General features: G+C 53.0%; 7 protein-coding genes across 7 annotated transcripts; 3 read left to right on the top strand and 4 right to left on the bottom strand.

Moving 5' to 3' along the window:
* Positions 1-2,766: 2,766 nt before the first annotated feature.
* KVR01_010542 (uncharacterized protein) lies at positions 2,767-4,252 on the top strand (the record flags this gene model as incomplete). Its single annotated transcript, XM_044791818.1, has 4 exons — positions 2,767-2,928; positions 3,065-3,462; positions 3,667-3,743; positions 3,801-4,252. The coding sequence occupies 4 exons, from the start codon at positions 2,767-2,769 to the stop codon at positions 4,250-4,252; spliced, it is 1,089 nt and encodes a 362-aa protein (XP_044640701.1).
* Positions 4,253-4,939: 687 nt separating this feature from the next.
* On the top strand, positions 4,940-5,789 carry KVR01_010191 (uncharacterized protein; the record flags this gene model as incomplete). The annotated part of the gene is made up of 2 exons (XM_044794886.1): positions 4,940-5,108; positions 5,251-5,789. 2 exons carry the CDS (start codon positions 4,940-4,942, stop codon positions 5,787-5,789), a joined length of 708 nt encoding a protein of 235 aa, XP_044640350.1.
* Positions 5,790-6,017: 228 nt separating this feature from the next.
* Positions 6,018-7,060, bottom strand: KVR01_010587 (uncharacterized protein; the record flags this gene model as incomplete). Its single annotated transcript, XM_044784200.1, has 4 exons — positions 6,018-6,053; positions 6,127-6,333; positions 6,399-6,652; positions 6,769-7,060. 4 exons carry the CDS (start codon positions 7,058-7,060, stop codon positions 6,018-6,020), a joined length of 789 nt encoding a protein of 262 aa, XP_044640746.1.
* A 611-nt stretch (positions 7,061-7,671) lies between these two features.
* KVR01_010403 (uncharacterized protein) lies at positions 7,672-8,309 on the bottom strand (the record flags this gene model as incomplete). The annotated part of the gene is made up of 4 exons (XM_044781756.1): positions 7,672-7,769; positions 7,827-7,880; positions 7,938-8,076; positions 8,169-8,309. 4 exons carry the CDS (start codon positions 8,307-8,309, stop codon positions 7,672-7,674), a joined length of 432 nt encoding a protein of 143 aa, XP_044640562.1.
* A 1,243-nt stretch (positions 8,310-9,552) lies between these two features.
* KVR01_010633 (uncharacterized protein) lies at positions 9,553-10,201 on the top strand (the record flags this gene model as incomplete). The annotated part of the gene is made up of 3 exons (XM_044793124.1): positions 9,553-9,951; positions 10,023-10,121; positions 10,166-10,201. 3 exons carry the CDS (start codon positions 9,553-9,555, stop codon positions 10,199-10,201), a joined length of 534 nt encoding a protein of 177 aa, XP_044640792.1.
* Positions 10,202-10,392: 191 nt separating this feature from the next.
* KVR01_010554 (uncharacterized protein) lies at positions 10,393-13,445 on the bottom strand. Its single transcript, XM_044790697.1, has 2 exons — positions 13,066-13,445; positions 10,393-13,012 (listed from the first exon to the last, which is right to left on the bottom strand). Exons 1-2 carry the CDS (start codon positions 13,144-13,146, stop codon positions 10,433-10,435), a joined length of 2,661 nt encoding a protein of 886 aa, XP_044640713.1. The 5' UTR covers positions 13,147-13,445; the 3' UTR covers positions 10,393-10,432.
* Positions 13,446-15,208: 1,763 nt separating this feature from the next.
* On the bottom strand, positions 15,209-19,406 carry KVR01_010209 (uncharacterized protein; the record flags this gene model as incomplete). The annotated part of the gene is made up of 3 exons (XM_044781378.1): positions 17,747-19,406; positions 16,880-16,956; positions 15,209-15,246 (listed from the first exon to the last, which is right to left on the bottom strand). Exons 1-3 carry the CDS (start codon positions 19,087-19,089, stop codon positions 15,209-15,211), a joined length of 1,458 nt encoding a protein of 485 aa, XP_044640368.1. The 5' UTR covers positions 19,090-19,406.
* Between the last annotated feature and the right edge of the window lie 882 nt (positions 19,407-20,288).

The following is a 20,288-nucleotide window of genomic DNA, read 5'->3' on the forward strand; positions in this document are numbered from 1 at the left end:
CCCTGTACGGCAGAACCTGGCATGTCCGGCAACAACAATACGTCAGAAAAGCTTGTACCTATGTACGTCACTGGTATAGATGCCACATTTCATTCAGATGTTTTGCATCTGCTCCGTAGCCTTCTCTCGGGTCTATTCCCCAGACGTGGCGTGGGACGCATCAGCCCCTGAGACACGAAGTGGCTAGCCTCGGCAATGCTGGGATGAGCCAGGCCCTCCATTGTACGGTACCAATCGAGGTACGGTTCAGCGGGTCGATAATAGGATAAGGCGGCACTCTTTGACAGGACTGAAGCGGCACAGCGAGATGCCGTCCTTTGATCTTGGAAATCAAGACTGGCTGCGAGGTATATATTCACAGCATGATGTCCAAGACCTCTGATGGAAATCACCGCACAAAAGAACAAAGGATTCTGATCAACTCACCTAGATTAAAAGTCTTTTTTCTGTATTTACTGCCCCTGTCTTCGACTCGAATGTCAATTCAATATTAAGTTTTGCCTTTTGTTTCAATTCTTACCATTATATTAGTCCACTCATTACCTGTCTAATATCGCAACCATGCTCAAATCGTTTGGTACTCATCTCATACTCGCCTTCATGGCCTGGAGCCTTGCATCACAGGGTGCTCAGGCAGCCCCTTTCCCTAAGTTCTCGCTGCCCAAGTTCGGTGGAAGCCCAAAGACAGAACTTGGCCCGCCTCCTAGGACGACCAACAGTGCCGGGGAGCCTATCTCCTTTTTTGACCACGACAGTGTGCTTGATCAGCCCGTCAAGTCTCCTGGCAGCAGTACAGCGGCCAAGGTGGGAAAAGGGGCCGCCATGGGTGGTTTCGCCGCAGGTGTCATAGGTGGCGGTGTAGCGGCTGGTTATGGCGCGAGCCAGAGTGCTGGGCAGGCTGGTTTTGGGAGTCTGTAGACTCCAGTGCACACTGTTCTTTTTCTTTAACAACATGGATACTTGTGCCCTGGTGGCTCGATCAGACGCTTTGCTTTACCGCACACACTATATGTCTAGGACAGGTGAACATAAAAGTACTCTACTTACACATATGCAAAGACTGCCCATGCAAGGACCGCTGTAATCCGTGATATCTCTGCTGCTTCGACCCATGGGCTAGAACTCGTCAAAAGTCTTCGCTGCGGCGTGACTACTACTAGTAGTATGTACGCAGGAAAAGCAGCAGTGAAGGAAACTCTACCTAGATACCATGACTTGTAAGACATGAGTGTGTAAGCCAAGAAGAGTTGACCCCCATCTGGGCGGCCAGTCAGACAATACATTTTCAGTGGGGGACCTCGGCCACTCCTTGTCACTCAACCGCAAAATTGTATATCGCGCGTATTGTCCAGCCGCGGTGCATAATCAATGGATGTTTCGAGCCCTGCAATCAAGTTTCAACTTTATGTTCCTCGGTTCACAACTCAGACTCAGCGGTATCCTTGATTACTCTACCACAGATCCCATAGGAAAAGCTCATGTACCTAGGCATGTCCAGCTATACTTATCGGTTTTGGTTCCTCTTCCGTATACGTCCGAAGTCTGCGGCAGGGCAAGTCATCAGGCCTACGACAAGATGCTGTGGTATACCGCTCCCTCAGTAGTGGTCAAGGAGTGTCGGCGATGACCTCTGGACAAAGACGAGGATGATAGCGGAGAGGCGGACGGCCTGCTCGCCAAGAAGAATGATGGGGAGCCCCTGGGGGTTCCTTTCTGATCCCCATGGATACATAATGTATTTGGCGCCATCTTACAGTGGTAAACGCCTAAGAACCAGCGTTTGGAAGGGGAGACGGAGATGGATGGAAAGCGCTTGTCCTTCTTCCTCGGAACGACGGCGGTCGACGCGACGTATGACAAGCACTTTGGCATTACATCATATGTTAGCAAGTCGAGAATGCACCGATGGTGTGCTGGAATCAACGCCTGCAATCCAACACACACCCACCTAGTAGACTGGGGCATTGGTGCAAAAGTCCGGCCCAACGTGTGAGACGTGCATTTAGTATGGATCTGTACGTTCGAAAGGCCTAGAGCGCTAGTGCTTATGAGTTCAAGTGCAGACGAACCGAGTCTGTGTGCTGGACCACCAAGAAGATGCCATACCGACCTTGGCGAGTCGCACGGCGCTTTCACATATCAGATACCTACCGTCACACTTTACGCTGAGCTTAGCTACCGACTGCGACGACAATGAACGATTATGGACTTGGAACTTGATTCATTACGTGTACAAGCGTCACTGAAAGCATGCAGTCCGCCCCGTCGAGGCCGAGTCGACGTTGAGCCATTGCCCGTTTGGTGTACGAGGCTATTCCTCTTTTCGTCCTGAATAGGACCTCCGGATCCAGTGTCCGAGGAATGTTTCTTTGACCACTCTCACCATACCTCACCCATCGAATAATTTCTGGACATTCATTTGATTTCAGACCTATAATTATATGCTTATTTTACCTCTGCCACAAGTATCAATCGGAACTGCGTAGCTGTGTCCGGCCCGAGCGGAGTGACTCTGAATCTACATGGGGCCTGTGTGAGTCCAAACCCGCAGACCCAACACTGCGCGAATTCGTTTACCTGAATATTAAATACGAAGGTATCTACCCAGAATCATTCTTTTGTTGCGCCTAGTAATTGTCACAACTGCCCGCCTGCAACAATACGCAACGCTGCACATGCAGCTTCGCATGTTCATACCCAAGCTCGGTCAAGACGCCGAAACCCAACCCAAGAAGATACAAGTATTGTCAGAAACGTTTTTATAGGATGGAGGAGTTCACAGCAGTCCGTGGACAGGCTCCATTAATGCTGGGAGTCGTGTGGACGTTCCAACTCATCGCATTCATTCTTGTCGGCCTCCGCCTTTACACCCGTCTCGTTGTGATACATAATTACGGAATGGACGATCACTTCTTCAACCTATCAGTGGTAAGAAAATTTATCTTCGATCCTTCAGCTCCTCACAGTCATGTTCTTGGTATCCATTCCAGGCTTTGGTGCATTGACACCTTTTGGCCCTACATAAACCTCTAGAACAGCGACTAATTTGCTTTGATGCTTGCAGTTCTGCCTCCTAGTATATGTCATACTCATCTCCATCGCAACACGTTACGGCCTGGGCCAGCCTATCAACGAAATCACCCCCCATCAAATGACCCGGGCCTTGCTACTCGTCAACGTGGGTCAGACGATCATCTTCGTCGCCGTCATCGCGGTCAAGATCTCGATAGCATGTTTCCTGCTGCGTATCGTCGGTACCTTCACCGCTAAGCAGTACGCGATCATCGTACCCGTGACTGCCATGTCTTTGATTGTCTTCATATGCGCGTGGGTGCTGTGGTTCTCCTGCACGCCCATGAATTACATATGGGATGTTTCGATACCAGGGGGTCGTTGCGACCTTGTCAAACAATTTTGGGCTTCAATAATCCCCGGTGTGTCCGTTGTGCTCGTCGAGCTCTGGTACGCCTCGTACCCGTGGTATCTCATAAAAGGACTGCAGATGCCCAAGCGAGAGAAGATTCTGATAGGAACGAGCATGAGTGTCGGATACCTGTGCGTATTCCTGGAAACATCTTATTCATCTAGCCACCTTTTTCTGTGTAATACAGCCAGTTGGCCTTGCTACATTGAAGCTATGGCACTGACAAACATTTGTTTTGATAGCTCCGCTGCATGCAGCATAGCGCGCTTGATGCATGCACTAAGAACGGCGCAAGAAACCGATGATTCGGTTTTCCTAGGTGAGTCTTCCGAGGCATCCATGGTGTATCCCACTGACATGTTCGCTCGAATGGTAGTGATGATTGTCGAGGGCCTGATCTGGCATGCTGCAGACCACACCACTCAGCTACTCTGCATCGGGATCACTGTCTGCCGGCCGCTGTACAAAGACTGGCTATATCGAGTGGCCGACCGCATAGAAGGCCCCTTCACTACCGCGGAAACTACAAAAGGTTCGGGTTACGGAGCCCAGAAGGGGGCAGACGCGATAGCACTGCGCTCGATTGGCGGGGGTATGATCAACTCAGCCACCGACGATCCGGGCAGGAGGCGAGGTAGGCCGACACATGCGTCCAAGAAGCCCGGCGCGGCGCTGAGGAGGGATTTGGTGCTTCAAAGCATCGACGTGCCTGAAAACAACAGCGTGCTCAAAAACAACAACACAGAGTTCTCTACACTGCCACCCGTTGAGACACGGCCTAGATTTGAGAGGGCTCTTTTTCCATGGGCAACATCCAGAAAGAACTAGCGTGTATCACCTGGGTAGCGAATGACGTGTTGATTCGGGAGCTCACAAAGCCTGTGCTGCTTCGGTGAAAGGAGTTGAAGAAAAGGAGAGCCCGCCAAGGTCCACGGAATGAGGCTGATATGCAAGGGGGAGAAGCAACGCGTCATAATACTGGCGCACATAATTCTACACCGTTTACGGTCTTAACTTTATTTCTAACCGGGTTCCGAAGAGCCTATCAGTAATCGGCTTTGTGCTTTGGGATCGGCGGAATCGCATATCTTGGGGAAGAAATTGCGCCGTTGAATCTTGTCTAGTCCCGTGTCAGTCCACGTGAACTAGTCTTATCCAGACTTCGTGATCCCTGAAATCATGCCGGGCCCTAGCCTCAACAACGAGGCTCCCTGAATTTGCATGATCTGAATGGCAGGGAACCCGTTGGACAACAACTCCCAAGAACATGACGTGTTCGGTTGACAGCCAACACATGAACTGCAATTTGGGTATATCCCTCCGCGTTCGTACTGCGCTGGCATATGATTTCACCGGAACGCGCAATCTTAAAAATGTTATGATGTCGCTCGAAGCCGTTTAAAAGTGAATGAATTGCTTGCCCATCTCCCTTTTGTATTTTGGATCACATTGAACACAAACGTCAGTTGTCCAGCTCGATTCGTCCCGTTGCGAAGCCACAGCATACGATCAACCATGGCTGAAGTACAAACTCAACAACCTGTGGAAGCCAACCATGCGCAAGCTGGAACGGCACCCCAAGAGACATCCCAGCAGCAGGCAAAGCCGGCGACACCTGCTGCCTCGTACCTAGGCGACAACTTGATTCCCGATGCAGAAATGGTCTACGATCAGAAGCGCACGAGTGAGTACATTTGCTTGAAAAACAACATGAGTTGCACGGTGTTGCAGCGGATTCATCAAGTTACCGTGCCTGGAAATTCTATGTTGCACTTAAGGTCTTGATCAGCGGGAACACAAGAAACAAATCTCTAACACGCCCACAGTCAACGCTCCACCAGAGGACATATGGCCATGGCTGGTCCAGTGGGGCAAGGACCGCGGCGGCTGGTACCTCCCCGCCAAGGTCGAGAAGATCCTGCCCGAGAAGTTCCGCAGCACGCCGACCATCGTGCCCAAGTGGCAGACCCTCAAGGTCGGCGACACCGTGCCCGACTACGGCCTGGGAAAGAAGGAGTCGGCCGAGGGCCACAGCATCGAGGTCGCCATGATCGAGAGCGACCGGGCCCTCGTCTACAAGGGCCAGCGCGCCGGCGTCAACTTCACCTGGGCGCTGCTCCTCGAGACCCCGGCCGGCGCGCCCGCCGGCACCGAGAGCTCGGCGGCCAGCACCGCCTCTGCCGCTGAGACGGTGCTGCACCTGCGGTTCCGCGGCAAGTCGAACCAGACGGGCTGGAAGGCCAAGGTTGCCGTGCAGGTCGCCAAGGTTTCGGACGCAGTCATGGCCTCGGCTATCTTCCCTGGCATTGCGGATCGTGTTGAGCCCAAGGCGGAGAAGGCGAAGAAGATGAAGGACGTGGCTTGATTGTCGCGTGTCTTTTTGAGCATCGAGTGGTTTCAGTTGAGCACACGTTTGGTGGGTACAGTCGCTTGCGCTGTTGTGTTTGCATCTAATACCATGATATCCGAGTCGAGGTTGCTATTTTTAAACTCTGCTTCTCTATCTCTTCAGATTGCCTAGGTAACAATATGCTGTTATTTGCATTCGATAAGTGCATGTTCCTGCTCAAATTTACACACTGGCAACAAGCAATCAGTTGCCAGTAATTCCACCGCTGCACGAAATGTACTGTTCATTCCCGGTCAGCACAAGCACTAGTAGTTACAATCGAGTGTGAAGAGAAGCGGTCCATAACTCTTACCTGGCCTGTTATCCACCTACTCTTTTCTTGGACCAGCAGCAAGATGGTATCAGCAATGTCATTAGGGTGGCCAGGACGGTCCTCAACCTTGGCCATTGGCGTCAACGCCTTGTCGAAAGCATCCATAGCTTCGGGTGACAGGATGTCTGTAGTAGTGATCCCTGGTGCAACGGTATTCACTGTGATATTCTTCCCATGCTTGCCGAGCTGCATGTTAATGTCAGCAGGTTCCCAACAGGCTACCTAGGTATGCAAAGGCGTGCAGCACGTACCTCAGCCGCCACCGCAAAGGTGATTTGATCCATAGCTGCCTTGCCTCCGCCATAGAGGGCCACACCCTCAAGGGTGATGGGCCGTGACGCCACGGAGGAGACGTTGATGATGCGGCCGAAACGGGGCATGTGCGGAACGGTGGCCTGCATCAGCAAGATCGGCCCACGGACCGAAGTCGCGAAGGTGGCATCGATCTCCTCCGGTGTAACCTCCATCAGTTTCGGGCCGCCGTACACCGCACCCGCGTTGTTGACTTTGTTTTGGGTAACACGAGTCAGTTTTATGCTGTACACTGTGGGGAAGTGTTGTCGTGCAGGGTCTCTCCCTGTCGACCGAGACTCGTCTCGTGAGCCTGGATGTCCTACTCACTCAGGATGTCGATCGTGTCGGTATTAAAGCCCTCGAGCGTCTTATCCACAAGCTTCTGGGCCTCCTCCGGCTTGGTCACGTCTGCTCGGACTGCGATGGCCTTGCCGCCAGCCTCGCGAATAGTCTTCAAAACATTCTCTGCCCTCGGGGCTGTGGCATCTGATACGTAGTTGAGAGTTACTGACGCTCCATTTCGGGCGAGAGCTATCGCCGTGGCCGCGCCAATTCCAGTTTCGCGGCCCGAGCCCGTGATGATGGCCACCTTGCCTTCGAGGGAGAGAGTGTCGACCATGTTGTTGGTATGCACTGACGTGTGTTACTAACCTGGAGAATCTGTCTTTGAAAAGGAGCTCTACTGGACGGACCTGCTTCTACGGAGGCCAGTCTTTATTTTCTGTTCAATCTGGCAGCCTGGCGAAAACCGGGGTTGATATTTGATGTTTTGTGGCGACGTCCCCTCTTTAATGCCGGTAGTTCCTCCATAACCTTGGAATATTTCGGGGCAGCCCCACCATCACAAGCGACTGTAACGGCACATCTGTACAGACCACAGTAATACGATGGGTACTATATTGCACTAGTGTTTCCGATGGTCGTTGGAGAATCTGTCCCTCCACCACGTGTATTGCGGACGTAAAGCGTGATCTAAAAGACTGGAGACAGCTCAAACCGTGGGGTGGGGATGAAGGCCAACTGGTCCGCGCCCGACAACAGAAATATATCAAATTTTGCTGCTAAAACAGGTCCAATACGCTGGTGGGTCCGGCACTACTACGAGTAGAAATGGAGAAGAGGCCATTGGAGTTCCGGGAGATTGTAAGGGTACGCATAAAATAATCCTTGCTGACTATCTATGGAAATACCTAGATGGTTAAAGGTACAAGGTGGAGGTCCCATGTCGACTCAGCCTGTCCACGCAGCCCCATAAGGTGGCTTGAAGGATAGAATATCTTCATCACTGGCCCTCTCAGGGAAATAAAGATTACTGCTGACCCATTGTCCTGTGATGTTATGTCAATACCGTCTCTAGTTCGTTAGATACTTGGTCAATTTCGTACCTCTGTCAAACATCATCTCCGGGCTTGGGATCTTCATCGTTGGCTGCGGGTTGCCTTGGTGATATAAGTTGACTGCATATCATCCGTATAACCCAAGTAATAGACACTTACCTCCTCCCGGTCCTTCGACATCGATCTGAGCGCATTGCACAAATCTCTGGGTGCTGTTGAACGAGGCGGTGGCCTGGGCGCTCTCGATGCGTAACAGATATTGACCCGGCGGCGTTGTTGTGGGTAACTTGAATGTGAACTGCGGAGTATTCCATGTGAGATGATGCTAAGTCGAACCGAAATACAGGCCGAAAGGTTTTGTAAAATTCAAAACAGGCGCAGGAAATTTACCTGATCCTGATTCATGCTGTGCCAGAGCACACGATCATAGTTACTTTTGGCGTCAGGATTTATAGAGACGCCCCATTCGTGAACCTTGACCCAATCTCCACTACCATCATAGTCCGAGACGTTCCCGGGTGCCTTCGACATCGAGATGGTGCTCGGACCTGGATGATATACGGTTTTCCCGGGAAACTATAAGGGTGAGTATTTTGGTGCCCAGTATTCTGCCCCAGGGTACAGCTTACTAGATGGAAACCAATCTCGTCACCGGCGGTAACCTTCGCGGTTTGGGTCTCGGGTGCTGGCTTAAGAGCTTGTTCTCCGCATCGAATATTTGTTGACCAGGGGTCAAATAAAGGCCCGAGGATATAGGATGGATCATCGATCCGGTTGTCAGGCCATACTGCAGGTCTCCTAATTCTGTGTCAGTACGGCACCGTAGTTCTTGGTGTTTCAACATGCAGTACCTCACAAACTCCCACACTTTTGAGAGCACCCCATTTTTGACAAAGATGGGATAATGATCTTTTCGTTGGATGTTAGTAAATTTAGATCTGGCCTATGATGGCATTACTGACGTACAATGAGCAGTGGCGAACGGAAGGAATATAAGAACTGCTTGAAGTCGTGCTTTGACAATCATTTTCGGTCGGGAACGGAGAATCGAGAATTATACTATCATATGTGCAGAACTAAAGACAAATGCATGGCTATTTTCATGACCAACTGGGATTTGTCTGCTCATATAAGTAAACCAGTCTGCTTTTCCCTTGGGTTGAACTACAAATGGGAAACGGTTGGATCAAACATTTGAACCCGAACCAACATATACACGCAAGACAACCGCGCGAATCGCGATTACTGGATCGAGCTGGCGGTAGGAAAGTCTCCGTTTCGCATAAATAGGCTGCATCTGCAATCGCCGTCTGCTTACGGCCCGGGTGTGTACGGCAAGGTGTGTTACTCGATGGGTGCTAATGCATGTCTTGCGGGGCTCGGGTCGTTCCTCCGAGTCTTTAAACACTTTGCCCACTGATGGCTTCAGCGAGGTGGTACAATTACACAAATCCTTCACATTTTGACATTTCCAAACTGTTTTTTATGCCAAGAGTCAAGATTTCGGATAGACCGGAAGAAGAAAGGAAGTCAATATCCGTAAAGCATCTTGAATGATTCGATGTTGTGTCACGTAGATATATTGTTGAGGCAACGTCACACTCGATCTCGTTGCTGAAATTTTCACGCTTCGTATTATCAATCTGATGAGGTTGATGCTACTAGTACTGGGAAGAGGTACAAAATCATAGATCCGTCTCCCCATCAGTCAATTCAGTCCAACTTTCCCACGTACTCACGTGAAACCCACTGGCATAGCACAGTATTCGTCAGAATGGGTCTCCTTATCCCTTCGATTGTCTTCTTTATGCAGGCTCTTGTAGAAGCCGTACAATTGCAGTCTGCACCACCAAATTCGAGTTGGATTAGCCATCTCAGGGTGCTTGGTGATGGCTGCTCCAGCGCCACGGCTCAGGTTGCTCCTGATTCCAGCAGCTTCACTATCACCTGGAAGCTCAACCAACCTGACCAAGCACTGGCGCTGGCCGAAGTTCAAGCTGCTGGAACGCGCAAATTGACATGCGGCGCGGCGTTCGTACTTGAAATGCCCCCTGCGCAGTCCAATCGCTCAGCAATATTTCTGGATAGCGAAAGAAGCGGGACTTGGCAACTGCAGCCTGGGTCCCGGGCGAGCATACAGTCTTCCATGGCAGGACTTAGTGACCTTTGGCCTGTGAGTCAACACCGTATCTATCATTATTCTTGAAATAGTGGCCTGCATATTTTGCTAACAACCATGACTAGTCTGAACCTCAACCGATCGAATTGTCCGAGTCCGAACCGTTTCGAGTGTCTTCCCCTATCTATGCATCGGGGGCTAACGGGGCTGAAGGGAGTGTGGAGGTTCCGGGACGAGACCACGCACTCTATCCAATGACCTGTGCGAGTATTGCCAACTCGAACATAGGGCCATCGAATGGTGATTACTCAATGTGGGGAAACAGTATCACCATGCTAGAAAGTTTCGAGTTGTCAAGCAGTGTCGGTGAAATGAGCGTTCCGAACACGTACGAGCACACGGTGTCTCTGTTCTGGTTAGAGCCATGTTTGGCTTGGTACAGTGACCGTCCCAATTAGGTTATAGAATCGAAATATGTACTGTCTTCCTTACGCTATAAATTCCAGGCGTCAAGTGGTAACTAATATCTAATCCCTTATGGGTTACCCTCCCATTTCACATTTGCATCCTTCAATGCTTGCGTGATCTGATCAGCAGTGAAGCTAGCCGAGGCAGTAGGAGCCTCGACCTCGTCAAAGTAGTACACAGCAAACGGGCCCTGAGAACCAGCTTCAGCAGCAGCCTTCGCCCCGCCGTTCAACTCCTGCTTCCCGATCAGCTTGAACTTGCCCGAGCTGCCCTGCACGAAATCCACCTCGCGCAGCCACTCGCCCGAGAAGGGCGCCGTCAGCCGGCCCGACTTGCTGTTGATGACGAAAAAATAGCGCGCGTTAAACGTGAGCGCCGCGTCGTCCAGCTCCATAGTAGCCGCCAGGATCTTACGCTCCGCAGGGGCGTCGGGGATCAGAGGGTCCTTGTTGATGACCAGGTCTTGCACCTCGTAGACGCCCTTCTCGCCCTTGCTGACGATGCCCGCCGCGCCCTCGTCGAGCATCTTGAGCGTCTCGGCGTCCAGGTTGGTCGAGCGAATGACGGTGCCGGTGGCGTACGGCATCTTGGCCATGGACTCCTCGAGCCCAGGGAGCATGCGGGACGCCTGCTTCGCGCCGAACCAGTTCTTCAGCGCGTAGGACTCCTTCGCGTCGATGCCGTACAGCTTCTCGAGGGCCCCGATCATCTCCGAGTTCTTCGAGGTGATGGTCTTGGTGGTGCTGAGCAGGACCTTGCTTGCCTCGTCCACGCTGGCATCGGCACCGAGAACAGCCTTGCCGTCCTTGTACCAGGTGCTGAATGCCTTGCTCATCGAGGTCAGAACAGTGTTGGTATCCTCGCCGGTCACAGCTCCAAGGGTTCGCGCGTTGAGAGCCCGAGGGCCCCGCGGCGGGGGCGGAACATCCAGCTTCAACGTCAGGCCTGGGGCACAGCAAAACCTCTTCTTGAGAGGAGCGCGTGGGCGGAGCTCGCTGGAACTCTCCTCCTCGTCCCTCTTCTTGAGACCGCCGGCCTCGACGCATTCCACGCAGCTCCGGAAAGCCGACTGGTCAACTTCCCTCGCCAGAGCTTCACCCTCGGCCTCGGTCTCGATCAGCGCGGCTTTGCCGTCGCCGGCGTCGCGGAATATCTGTACCGTGTTCTCGCCCTGCACAGCCTCCAGCACAAGGCCTTCCTCCTTGCCCAGCTGGGCGGCCTTGAGTCCGAACTTGCTCATGACCCAGTCAACAGCGCTGGTTGCCTTGGCGGCCTCGGCGATATCACCAACGGCAGAGAGCAGCATCGCCACATCTGCAAAGATACTTCCAGCCTGCTCAACCGGCGTGCTCGGGTCGAAATGGGGGACAGTCAAGTTGTCCCACGTCGCAAACATCTTGCCGCAGCCCGCCTGGACCCTCTCACCAGTCTGGTTGTTGAAGAGGTGCGTCCACATGGAGGCCTCCTCGCACTTGGCCCGCAGCTCTTCCATGAAAGGGGTCGCCATCATGTTGAGAAGTGACGCGGCGGAGTTGATCAGGTTCTTGGCGATGCCCATGAAGAACTGGCTCTCGAAGGAGAGCTGCGAGTCCGGGTTGTTCGGGTCGCCGAAAAACAGCTTCTTCAGGTCGACCTGGCGCCTCATGCGGGCGGACGAACTTCCACCGCCAGGTGCGCCGCCTGCAAAGGCAATGCCGGCGAACAGGCCGGACGCGCACGCAGCACCACCTGGGTTGGCCACACAGGGACCCATGGCGGCCTTGCGGATGCAGGACTCGATCGCGGCATCGGTCTCGTCGGGCTTAAGGCCCTGCTTCACCTCAGGCACGTCGGCGCAGAAGGCGAGCGCGACGTGCAGGATGCAGTCACCGTTCGACGGGTCGTCGGCGCACTGAGAGGGCGTGGTGGCCGCCGTGCGCGCCAGGATGCAGTCGGGCGACGAGGAGCTCTGCTGGACGTTCACCGCCGTACCGTTGGGGCCGTCGTCGCCCCAGGCTGCCCAGTTGCACTGTGGAGCCTCGCTCTCGGACTTCGGGGCGCCGTCCTTGAACGAGGTGGAGGTCAGGTTGCTGTATGTGACCTGAGCCGTGTAGGCGGCTTCTTTGGTGGCTGGCGTGGTCAGTGGGGCGCCCGTGTCGGTGTTGTAGATGCAAAAGCGCATTTCGCTCCCGCCGCCAAAGACGATGGGTGTCTCGTTCTTGTCCGGGAGCCCAGCCAGGACTGCGTTGCTGTTGCCGCCGTCATCTGTCGTGGAGATGCCACTTGTCGTCGTCTTGCCCTCGGCGGGCATGATCACGGAGAAGGCCTGGTCCGGGAAGTTGGGGCCACAGCGACCAAGCCGTACGTTGCCGTTGCTCGCGTCGCGGAACCAGCAGACATTCTGTCCGTCGACCCTTATGCGCGTCGTTGTTTCTGCCAAGGGCGTTGTTCCGAATGCGACCCCGTTGGTCAAGTAGAAGGACTCCACGAGCTTGCGCTCCGGGTTGGGATTACTGGCGACAATGATGCCCAAGTCCAGGTTGGCTTGGATGGGTACGAAGTCCCAAGGCGTGGCTTGGGCATCTGCGAGCTTTGTGGGGCATCCAGTTGAGGCGTCTGCAGGTTTATCCAGGCTGACTGCCATGATGCTAACTTTGGTACCGAGGGCCTGGGGCGCATGTTAGTAGGGTGATCATTTTGAACAGTCTTCTGGGTTATTACCCATGGTTGCGAGGCATCTTGGGCTTGAACGACAGCGGCGCCCAGCGAGATGCAAAATGCCAGGATGTTGAAGCGAGACATGTTGATAATGCTGGTGAAAGAGTGCTGTTACCCAGATTACTGGGACACCATAAAAAAGGAGTGACAGGAAGGCTGAAGAGCCTGTGGTGGTAAAAACGCGTGGGAAAAGATGGAAAAAAGGAACGATATTTGGCGATGCCAATGGACGAACTGTCTGGATCAGTTTGATTTCTGTCCGAACTTCCTTTCGTTTCATGGGACGACTGACATTTTTATGTCTGTAGACATCATCGCCGCCAACGCCCATAAGGCGGATGCACCGCTAGTGGTAGACACCTGTGCAACCTTGGAACATTCGTTGTTTGTCTCATGTATAGAGAGTCCTGACATATGCAAGCGTGAAAACCCTGGGCAGTGCAGCTTTAAATAGAACGTTGTCAACTGGTAGCTCCGAGCTAATCACAAACTTCGTTCAGCCGCTTGAACTTGGCAGCTGAGTGCACCCTCGGGGTTCAACCGTTCGACCGAATCGTCGGTTCGGGAACGGCATGGTTGGCGTATGCATGCAGGGTTTCAGCCTGGCCGGTCCCTGGCTCTAAACCCCTGCGCAGAGGCTACAATTCACAGTCCTGGATGTTATCAACAACAATGCTCACACTCTGTCCTTGTTTTAGTCTGACTTCACTGACTCCTCTTGACGACAGAGGCATTCGGGTCGATCAACTGCACCTTGAGGCTGAGTGAATGGTTCCACTCACATCCGGGCAGACTTTGTTCCAAAGGCGCAGATTGTACGGAGTAATGAAATCTCCGCGACCTCGCTATGTGCTGTGGCTTGGCGGAAACCCTAAAAGAAATTCGCCTGAACGTACGTACCTAAGTAGACATTCGGCCGGCCACTCGCACATTATATGCTACCTAGGTAAAGCTCCTTTCTATGGACTGCGCTTGTCAAAAAGCTGGCATGGCCGTCCTACGACATTATATCAGCTAGTACCCGGGTAGCTGTTATTGCGAGACCTCTCGTTATGGGGGTAATGTTTCTCTTCCTTGGAAAGAAGAAAATGTAGAAAAGTCGTGACGCAAGATGCGGCTCAATAAAGAGAAAATCGATGTCCTTGCTGATGTAGTGCTAACGAGTGCAAAAAACCCACTGGCACAATAAAGTTACACAAGTGGATGGGAACGTGCACAACGTTCATCAGAGCCGCACGGTCTTCTCGGCAAGCCCCACAAGGGAGGCCCAGATTTATGCTTGGAAATAAAGTTTACGGCCCCTGCCACCCTAGGGCTGCTCATGAGTCGCTGACGGGCTCGGCATGAACTCATACTCCTGCTCCCTCGCCCAGAACATGTTCTGGCCGTCTAGTAAGCCCGGTCCGACTCCCGGGCGGCGAGCCTGGGGCGCCCGAACTGCTTGGTCCTGTAATCAAACATAAAAATTGTCCCGCCCCCCGGCGACGGCGGCGTATACTAGGCACCACGGGTTTACGATGATGGCCTGCGCGCCCTTGGGCCCGAAGCCGAACCAACGACGTCACCGAGAAGGCGGAGGCTCCATTTCCTCACCGCGCAGCTGCACGTTCTCGCTCGCCAACAGCGGCGACTCGTATGCCTCGAGCTTCTTGTCCATGTCATCCGCTTTGCGTTTCCCCGGATCCAGCCCCACGTGTATTGTTTGCAGGCCGCCGTTGATGGCGTACGCGCCCGACGCGTCGAGACCGTGGTCGATAACGGCCTTTTTTGCGATTGTGAAGAGCGGGTTGCCTTGTCGCCGGTGGAGGTTTGGTCGTCAACTGTGAGACCGAATACGGATATGGAGCTGGCGATGGGCGAGATGCCTGGGTTGTTCGCCCAGTAAGTAGCCTTGCCCTAAGACCCCGGCGGTCGGCCTCAACATTTCCTTGGGTGTCCGTCTGCACTAATTCTTCATGTCCTCGGGCGCTACGTCAATAGCGGTCTTGATCTCTCCGAATTCGTAGTAGATGGGCCGTGTGAACACGTCATGACCACGGACGAGATAGATCTTAGTCTTGCCGCCCCTGAAGAGCTCACCTACCGTATCGGTTGACGTGCGGGTTTCCGCACCAATTTTGAGTTTTGAGAGGACCGGGCCGCCTTTCTAGTCAACGGCGCCGTCGGGAGCGATGCTGTCCCAGCCTGTTCTGTGCGGCAAAAGGCTAAAGCAACGTGACCGCAGACGTCTTGTATTCTCTCTGCATTGTTGGCTTTTTTCACCGCTAGATCTTGAGCATTTACTACGGCATAAAGGCGCCGTGTATGGCTTCGAACGTATACAGAATAGAAACGAAACTGGGTGAAGTCAGAGACGAGTACCTAGGTATTGACCCTTCCGCGCAGAGAGAAAATTCGTGGTGGGCGCCATCAATTCCTGCTGGGAATACCATGCGCTGCCACGCTTTGTCTTGTCATTCAAGTTGTTCGGCCTATATGTCCCAACAAGAAAAATCATTACAGCTTGATGATAGGTCTAAGAGATGGACAAGGTTAGGCAACAACCCGATAGCAATGATAGGTTTGATGATGTATATATACACTTTGCCCTAATGTTGAGCCTGCTCACCATCATCAACCGATATTATGCATGTCTTCGTATCCGACAAAATCCATCGAGTATGTCCCAGGTCGTACGCATACGCATTCTTCAGCCTGTGGCATCTTCCTTGCGCAAGATGATGACAGCAGCTGGTTCTGGAGCCACCTCCTGATTCTGGGTCCACATACGACGACGATCTCCCCGCCCTTTGTTTCTTGAAATACCAGCATGAGCATAGGGTGAATTCCTTTCCCTTCAGGTAGTCCAGTCATCAGCCCCTCGACTTGGACGTTGAGGCTGGAAGTACGGCACTTGCTGCGGACCTCACCGTTCCTATGAGACCAACGGGACACCAGGTCTTCGTCCCAAAGGCCTAATGCCTCCTCGATGATCTGAAGTAGATCGTAATGTAGACTCGCACATTCTCGGACGAAGGCTTCCATCATCATCTTAAAGGTATCTCCGCGTACCCCTATTGGCCAGGGTGTTGGAGCTTGCCTGTCATATGAGGGCCCTGCTGAGAAAGATTCCTAAGACGAGGGAATCAGCATAAGCTACGAGTCAGAGACAGCATTGTTGACGGCGGGGCTGTTCTCACTTACATATTCGTAGGCTGTGGCCGTCTCGTCTCCTGAGTGCGCTTGCAGGGCCCTGTAACCGCGGCATAGGCCTCCCTCGGACCGCGAACATGCCGCTGACGATTTCAGTTGCTTTGGGAAAGCGAAGAATTCTTTGCTCTACCAACCAGTATTAATAATGCACGTCAGCAGGAATTATAGGTCAGGTCTATTCACCGATTCGAATGCTCGCTGTATTTTGGAAGCGCTAATGCCATGCCCTGTAATGCTGATGGCACCGTACGTCGAAAGAGAAGCAACGAGGACTTGGAGAAGCTTCTCGCGTTCGGCGGATGGTTCGTCGTTGAGGATGGAGGCGTCGATGGCGGGTATTCCCGCGAAATTTGAGCACGTATCCATGCTAGCACGCAATATGAGCAGACTTTTCCGCACGATTCTCAACGAATGACCGCGTGTCAAGAATGGACGATTGCGAATTCAGATAGTGAGCCCTGCACATCAACAGGGACACATGGATCATCCAATAACACTCAGCATTAGTAATTCACACGTGCGAATGAATCAGTAAGGTTCCACGCCCTGTGCTGTGGTACCACGAACTTGTGGACGAACAACTGGGTGTTTGGGGCCCGTGAACAAGTGGGGGTTTGGAATCAACGAGCTGTTGGAGGTGGAACCACGTAGGTGTACTCTCCAGTGGGGCGTGCAGCCGTATTACCCTGATGCAAAGTCGAGCTTTGTGGGACGGACTCCGCTACAGGGTGCAGAAACATGCTGTCAGACCGAAGAGAGAGGAGCTTGGGGGGTCGATGAACTAGACACAGGTTGTCCTAGGATTGGCCTGCTGCTGTCCAGCTTCTGGGGCTGGTTCCGTCCTTCGCCATCGGGGCACTGGTCGCCTGGCCGAGGTATTACACCATATTCCCGTTGGCTCATCTGCCCTCATCCTGTTTCAGGATTTGTGTGGATCCATCTTCCATCTCGGTCGGACAGTCTGTCTTCCAAAACAGCCTCTCCACCGCGCTCTAGCATCTAAAGCCTGAAGTAAACCCTGCTGTTCTGGTCTCCGCAGTGGCGACAGGACTCGCGCAACCGTTGAAAGTTGTCGGACAAGGTGGTGCCTAGCAAGTAGTAGTGGATGAATACAACCATAACCTAGCTTCTGGGCACATTCCGAGCCAGTCTGGGGCGTGGCTTAGGGGTTCGGGGCCGTTCATGGGACTGTGTCCGATATGACATTGATCTCGATCGAGAATGAACCAACATGGCAGGTGATTCCAGTCACAGGAGGCTCAGATCTCACCAAGCTCTAATACGGCCCTGAAATGACTACCTAGGCACCTACATATCTTCAATTAATCATACGCCTGGCAACTGGGCTTGGGCGACCTTTAAATGTTCCCAAAAACAAAAAAAAACTAGCAGTAATTACAAACAGCAAGGGTATCCAGAAGCGTCTCCATCATTGAAAAGGTGCGTGCGAGCATTCCCATCGTCAGGGTAAAGCAGACTGCTGCCCCTGTACCTCCCCGTTGGATCCCTCATATTCGCGACAGAGCTCGAAAAAGCACTCCCTGTTAGACCCAGGAAGAAGTGACTCTCTAGCATGATGCCCATGTCCACTGCGCCTTGAAAGTCGAAAGGCATATCTTTGATCATCTTCAACGTGACGGGATAGTCTTTAGCGATGTCGTATTTGGACGTAACAATCCAGCCGCGGTGCGCGGCAGCCTCCGAGAACTTCTCAATCTGGCCCTCGTCCCCACAAGCAAGATACACCAGCGGCTTCTCCCGCGACGGCGACCCATACCGTTCCCAGGCTTGGTCGAGCGCGTCGAGGTCGACCTTCAGCTGGTTTTCGAAGGACGACCAGATGTTGTCGCGCTCCGTGCGAAAGTGAACTCCATAGTAGGGCCGATCGATATGAGAGAGGATCCTATTCGTGAGCCTTCGTGTGGTCTCAGTGAAGCGGATCAGGTGCGTGAGGTCGTTCCACAGGGCCACATCCCGGCCGGTTGGGTCGTCCGTGAGGTGGAAGAGGAGGAACTGCGAGGCTATCTGGACGATAGTTGCGCCGTCTTCAGCCTTTGTCGACCGTGACAGCTCGCTAGTACTCTCCCCCTCGGCGGATTCTTCGTTTGAACTGACACTGCTGAGGAACCGCATCGCAGCTAGCTCGCCGTCGAACCAGGACTTAAAAGGCCGCCCGACCCAGAAGTACCCAGAAAGCATTTGGAAACCCGGAGCTGACCCGATGTCCATCCGCCACTCGTTCTTGACTTGCATTTCTGGTGTGCCCGCATCTTTGCTCTGTCGTATCTGCATCTGGGGGCAGGCCCTGGACATGGATGCCAGCACATGGTCTTGGTCGAACCACTTGGCGAAAGGCATGTATGCCGACTCATTCAGAAGATTGAACTCTAGGAGGTCGTCGCTGTCTCGCAGTGGCATGTCGGGGAGAAGCATGTTCACGCCGGCGTCGATCGCCATCTTGAAGCACACTTTGACCTGAGACATGATCGAGGTCATGCCCGCGTTGATGCCGTCGCATCTCAGAAACGTGTTCTTGTTGTGCTCCTCCCATGTCGTCCGCTCGCAGGCGGCTTTGAGAGCAGTGAATGCATAGTCCGGGGGTCTCTCCGCAGCGAAAACCTGGTCGAAATAAGTGTGAACATGTGCTGACAGGGGAGATTTGGCGCTCTTTGACTTGAAGTCGAACAATGACGTGGATCCACCCGAGCTTGAGGGGTCCAGGTAGGCGCCGAGATGGAAGCCCCAGAGCAGCAGCAACGCAATCAGCACGAACAGGACTCCACGAGACGAGTTCAGCATCTTGCTCGGGCTCGACATGATGTTGCGATGTGCCATCTCCCAGTTGTCTTCCTGAACCAAGGCTCCAGGGAAGACTTGTCGGAGAACGAGGAGAGACGGTCTCAGGCCAGGTCATGGAACTGACCCACAAAGCGATCAGACTGGAAGAGTCGACGGCGTGATGCGTAACCGAATTTCAGCCTTAACAAATATGCATTTGCGCATTGTCGCACAAAAATCTTGTTGCCCTCACGCGCTGCTAAACTGGTGGCACTGTGGTATATCCGGATGAGCTGGGAGACTTGACAGTTGCACCGGCGACTTGGGACGAACCAAGTAGCCTCAAGCCAGCCACGGAAACTGATAGTGGAATCCTCCCAGCCAGGTTGCCAGGTTGAGTCTCGATAACCAATCTCACGGCACACAATGCCGGTGATCTTCGCAGCGCATGCTACGCCACCAACCCCTATTTGGATGCCAAGGCCTTGGGAACCTTGCGGGGTTGACGCCAACAACAACAGGCCTGCAGGCCTTGTCACAATTCACAGACGCGTCCCTCTGACTTGACGTTGCTGTAATACGTACTCACGCACGTGTCAAATCGGATCCGAGGTTGATTCCGTGGCGGCCCCACCACTAATAACTCGGAACTGGGCTCACGGAAAGTCCGGGATGAAGGAACATAGACAAAATCGTCCTCCGGCGAAATTACGAAGGAACATATCTGCAACCGGGCTTTTCGCTGCATGCCTTGTGGTAATCTGTGCCAGTTTCCGTGGCGGATGAGAAAGCCGCGACTATCTTCGGTCCGTGTATCCAAAGCGTGACAAATATCACATCCATCCATGGATGGATTTCGATGTAATTGCACGCTATCACCATGCTACCACCATTCCTCTAAAATTAACGACACCTCGTAATAGAACCAATATAGATAAGTCGGATAACCTCCATATTATTACCTTCTACAGAATTCCATTATAGTACCTAATTTCATGGTGAAAGCCCCATACTTGTAGGGGGGTACCCAGTGACAGGGAATCCAAAATGGGGGAGCTCTACAGGTTTACCTAATGGGAGATTGGGAGATACATACTATTATGGCTGCATAGCGACCAACCAAGTAGCACTCGTAAAACATAGTCGTGACGAAGACACATATTTTAGACATCCCTGGGATATCAATCAGCTCCACTGAGGTTGTGGTCAAAAACACTCACAGTTCATGTAGACCTGGGCAAGACAGCCCGAAGGTC

This window comes from Diaporthe batatas (genome assembly GCF_019321695.1).
Source record: "Diaporthe batatas strain CRI 302-4 chromosome Unknown Contig00013, whole genome shotgun sequence".
NCBI classification, from domain to species: domain Eukaryota; kingdom Fungi; phylum Ascomycota; class Sordariomycetes; order Diaporthales; family Diaporthaceae; genus Diaporthe; species Diaporthe batatas.

Bases quoted from the DNA above. Each gene is read 5' to 3' on its own strand.
- KVR01_010554 (XM_044790697.1), bottom strand. From the start codon at position 13,146: ATGTCTCGCTTCAACATCCTGGCATTTTGCATCTCGCTGGGCGCCGCT. The intron at 13,013-13,065 runs GTAATAACCCAG...CATGCGCCCCAG, and splicing joins AAGATGCCTCGCAACCATGG to GCCCTCGGTACCAAAGTTAG.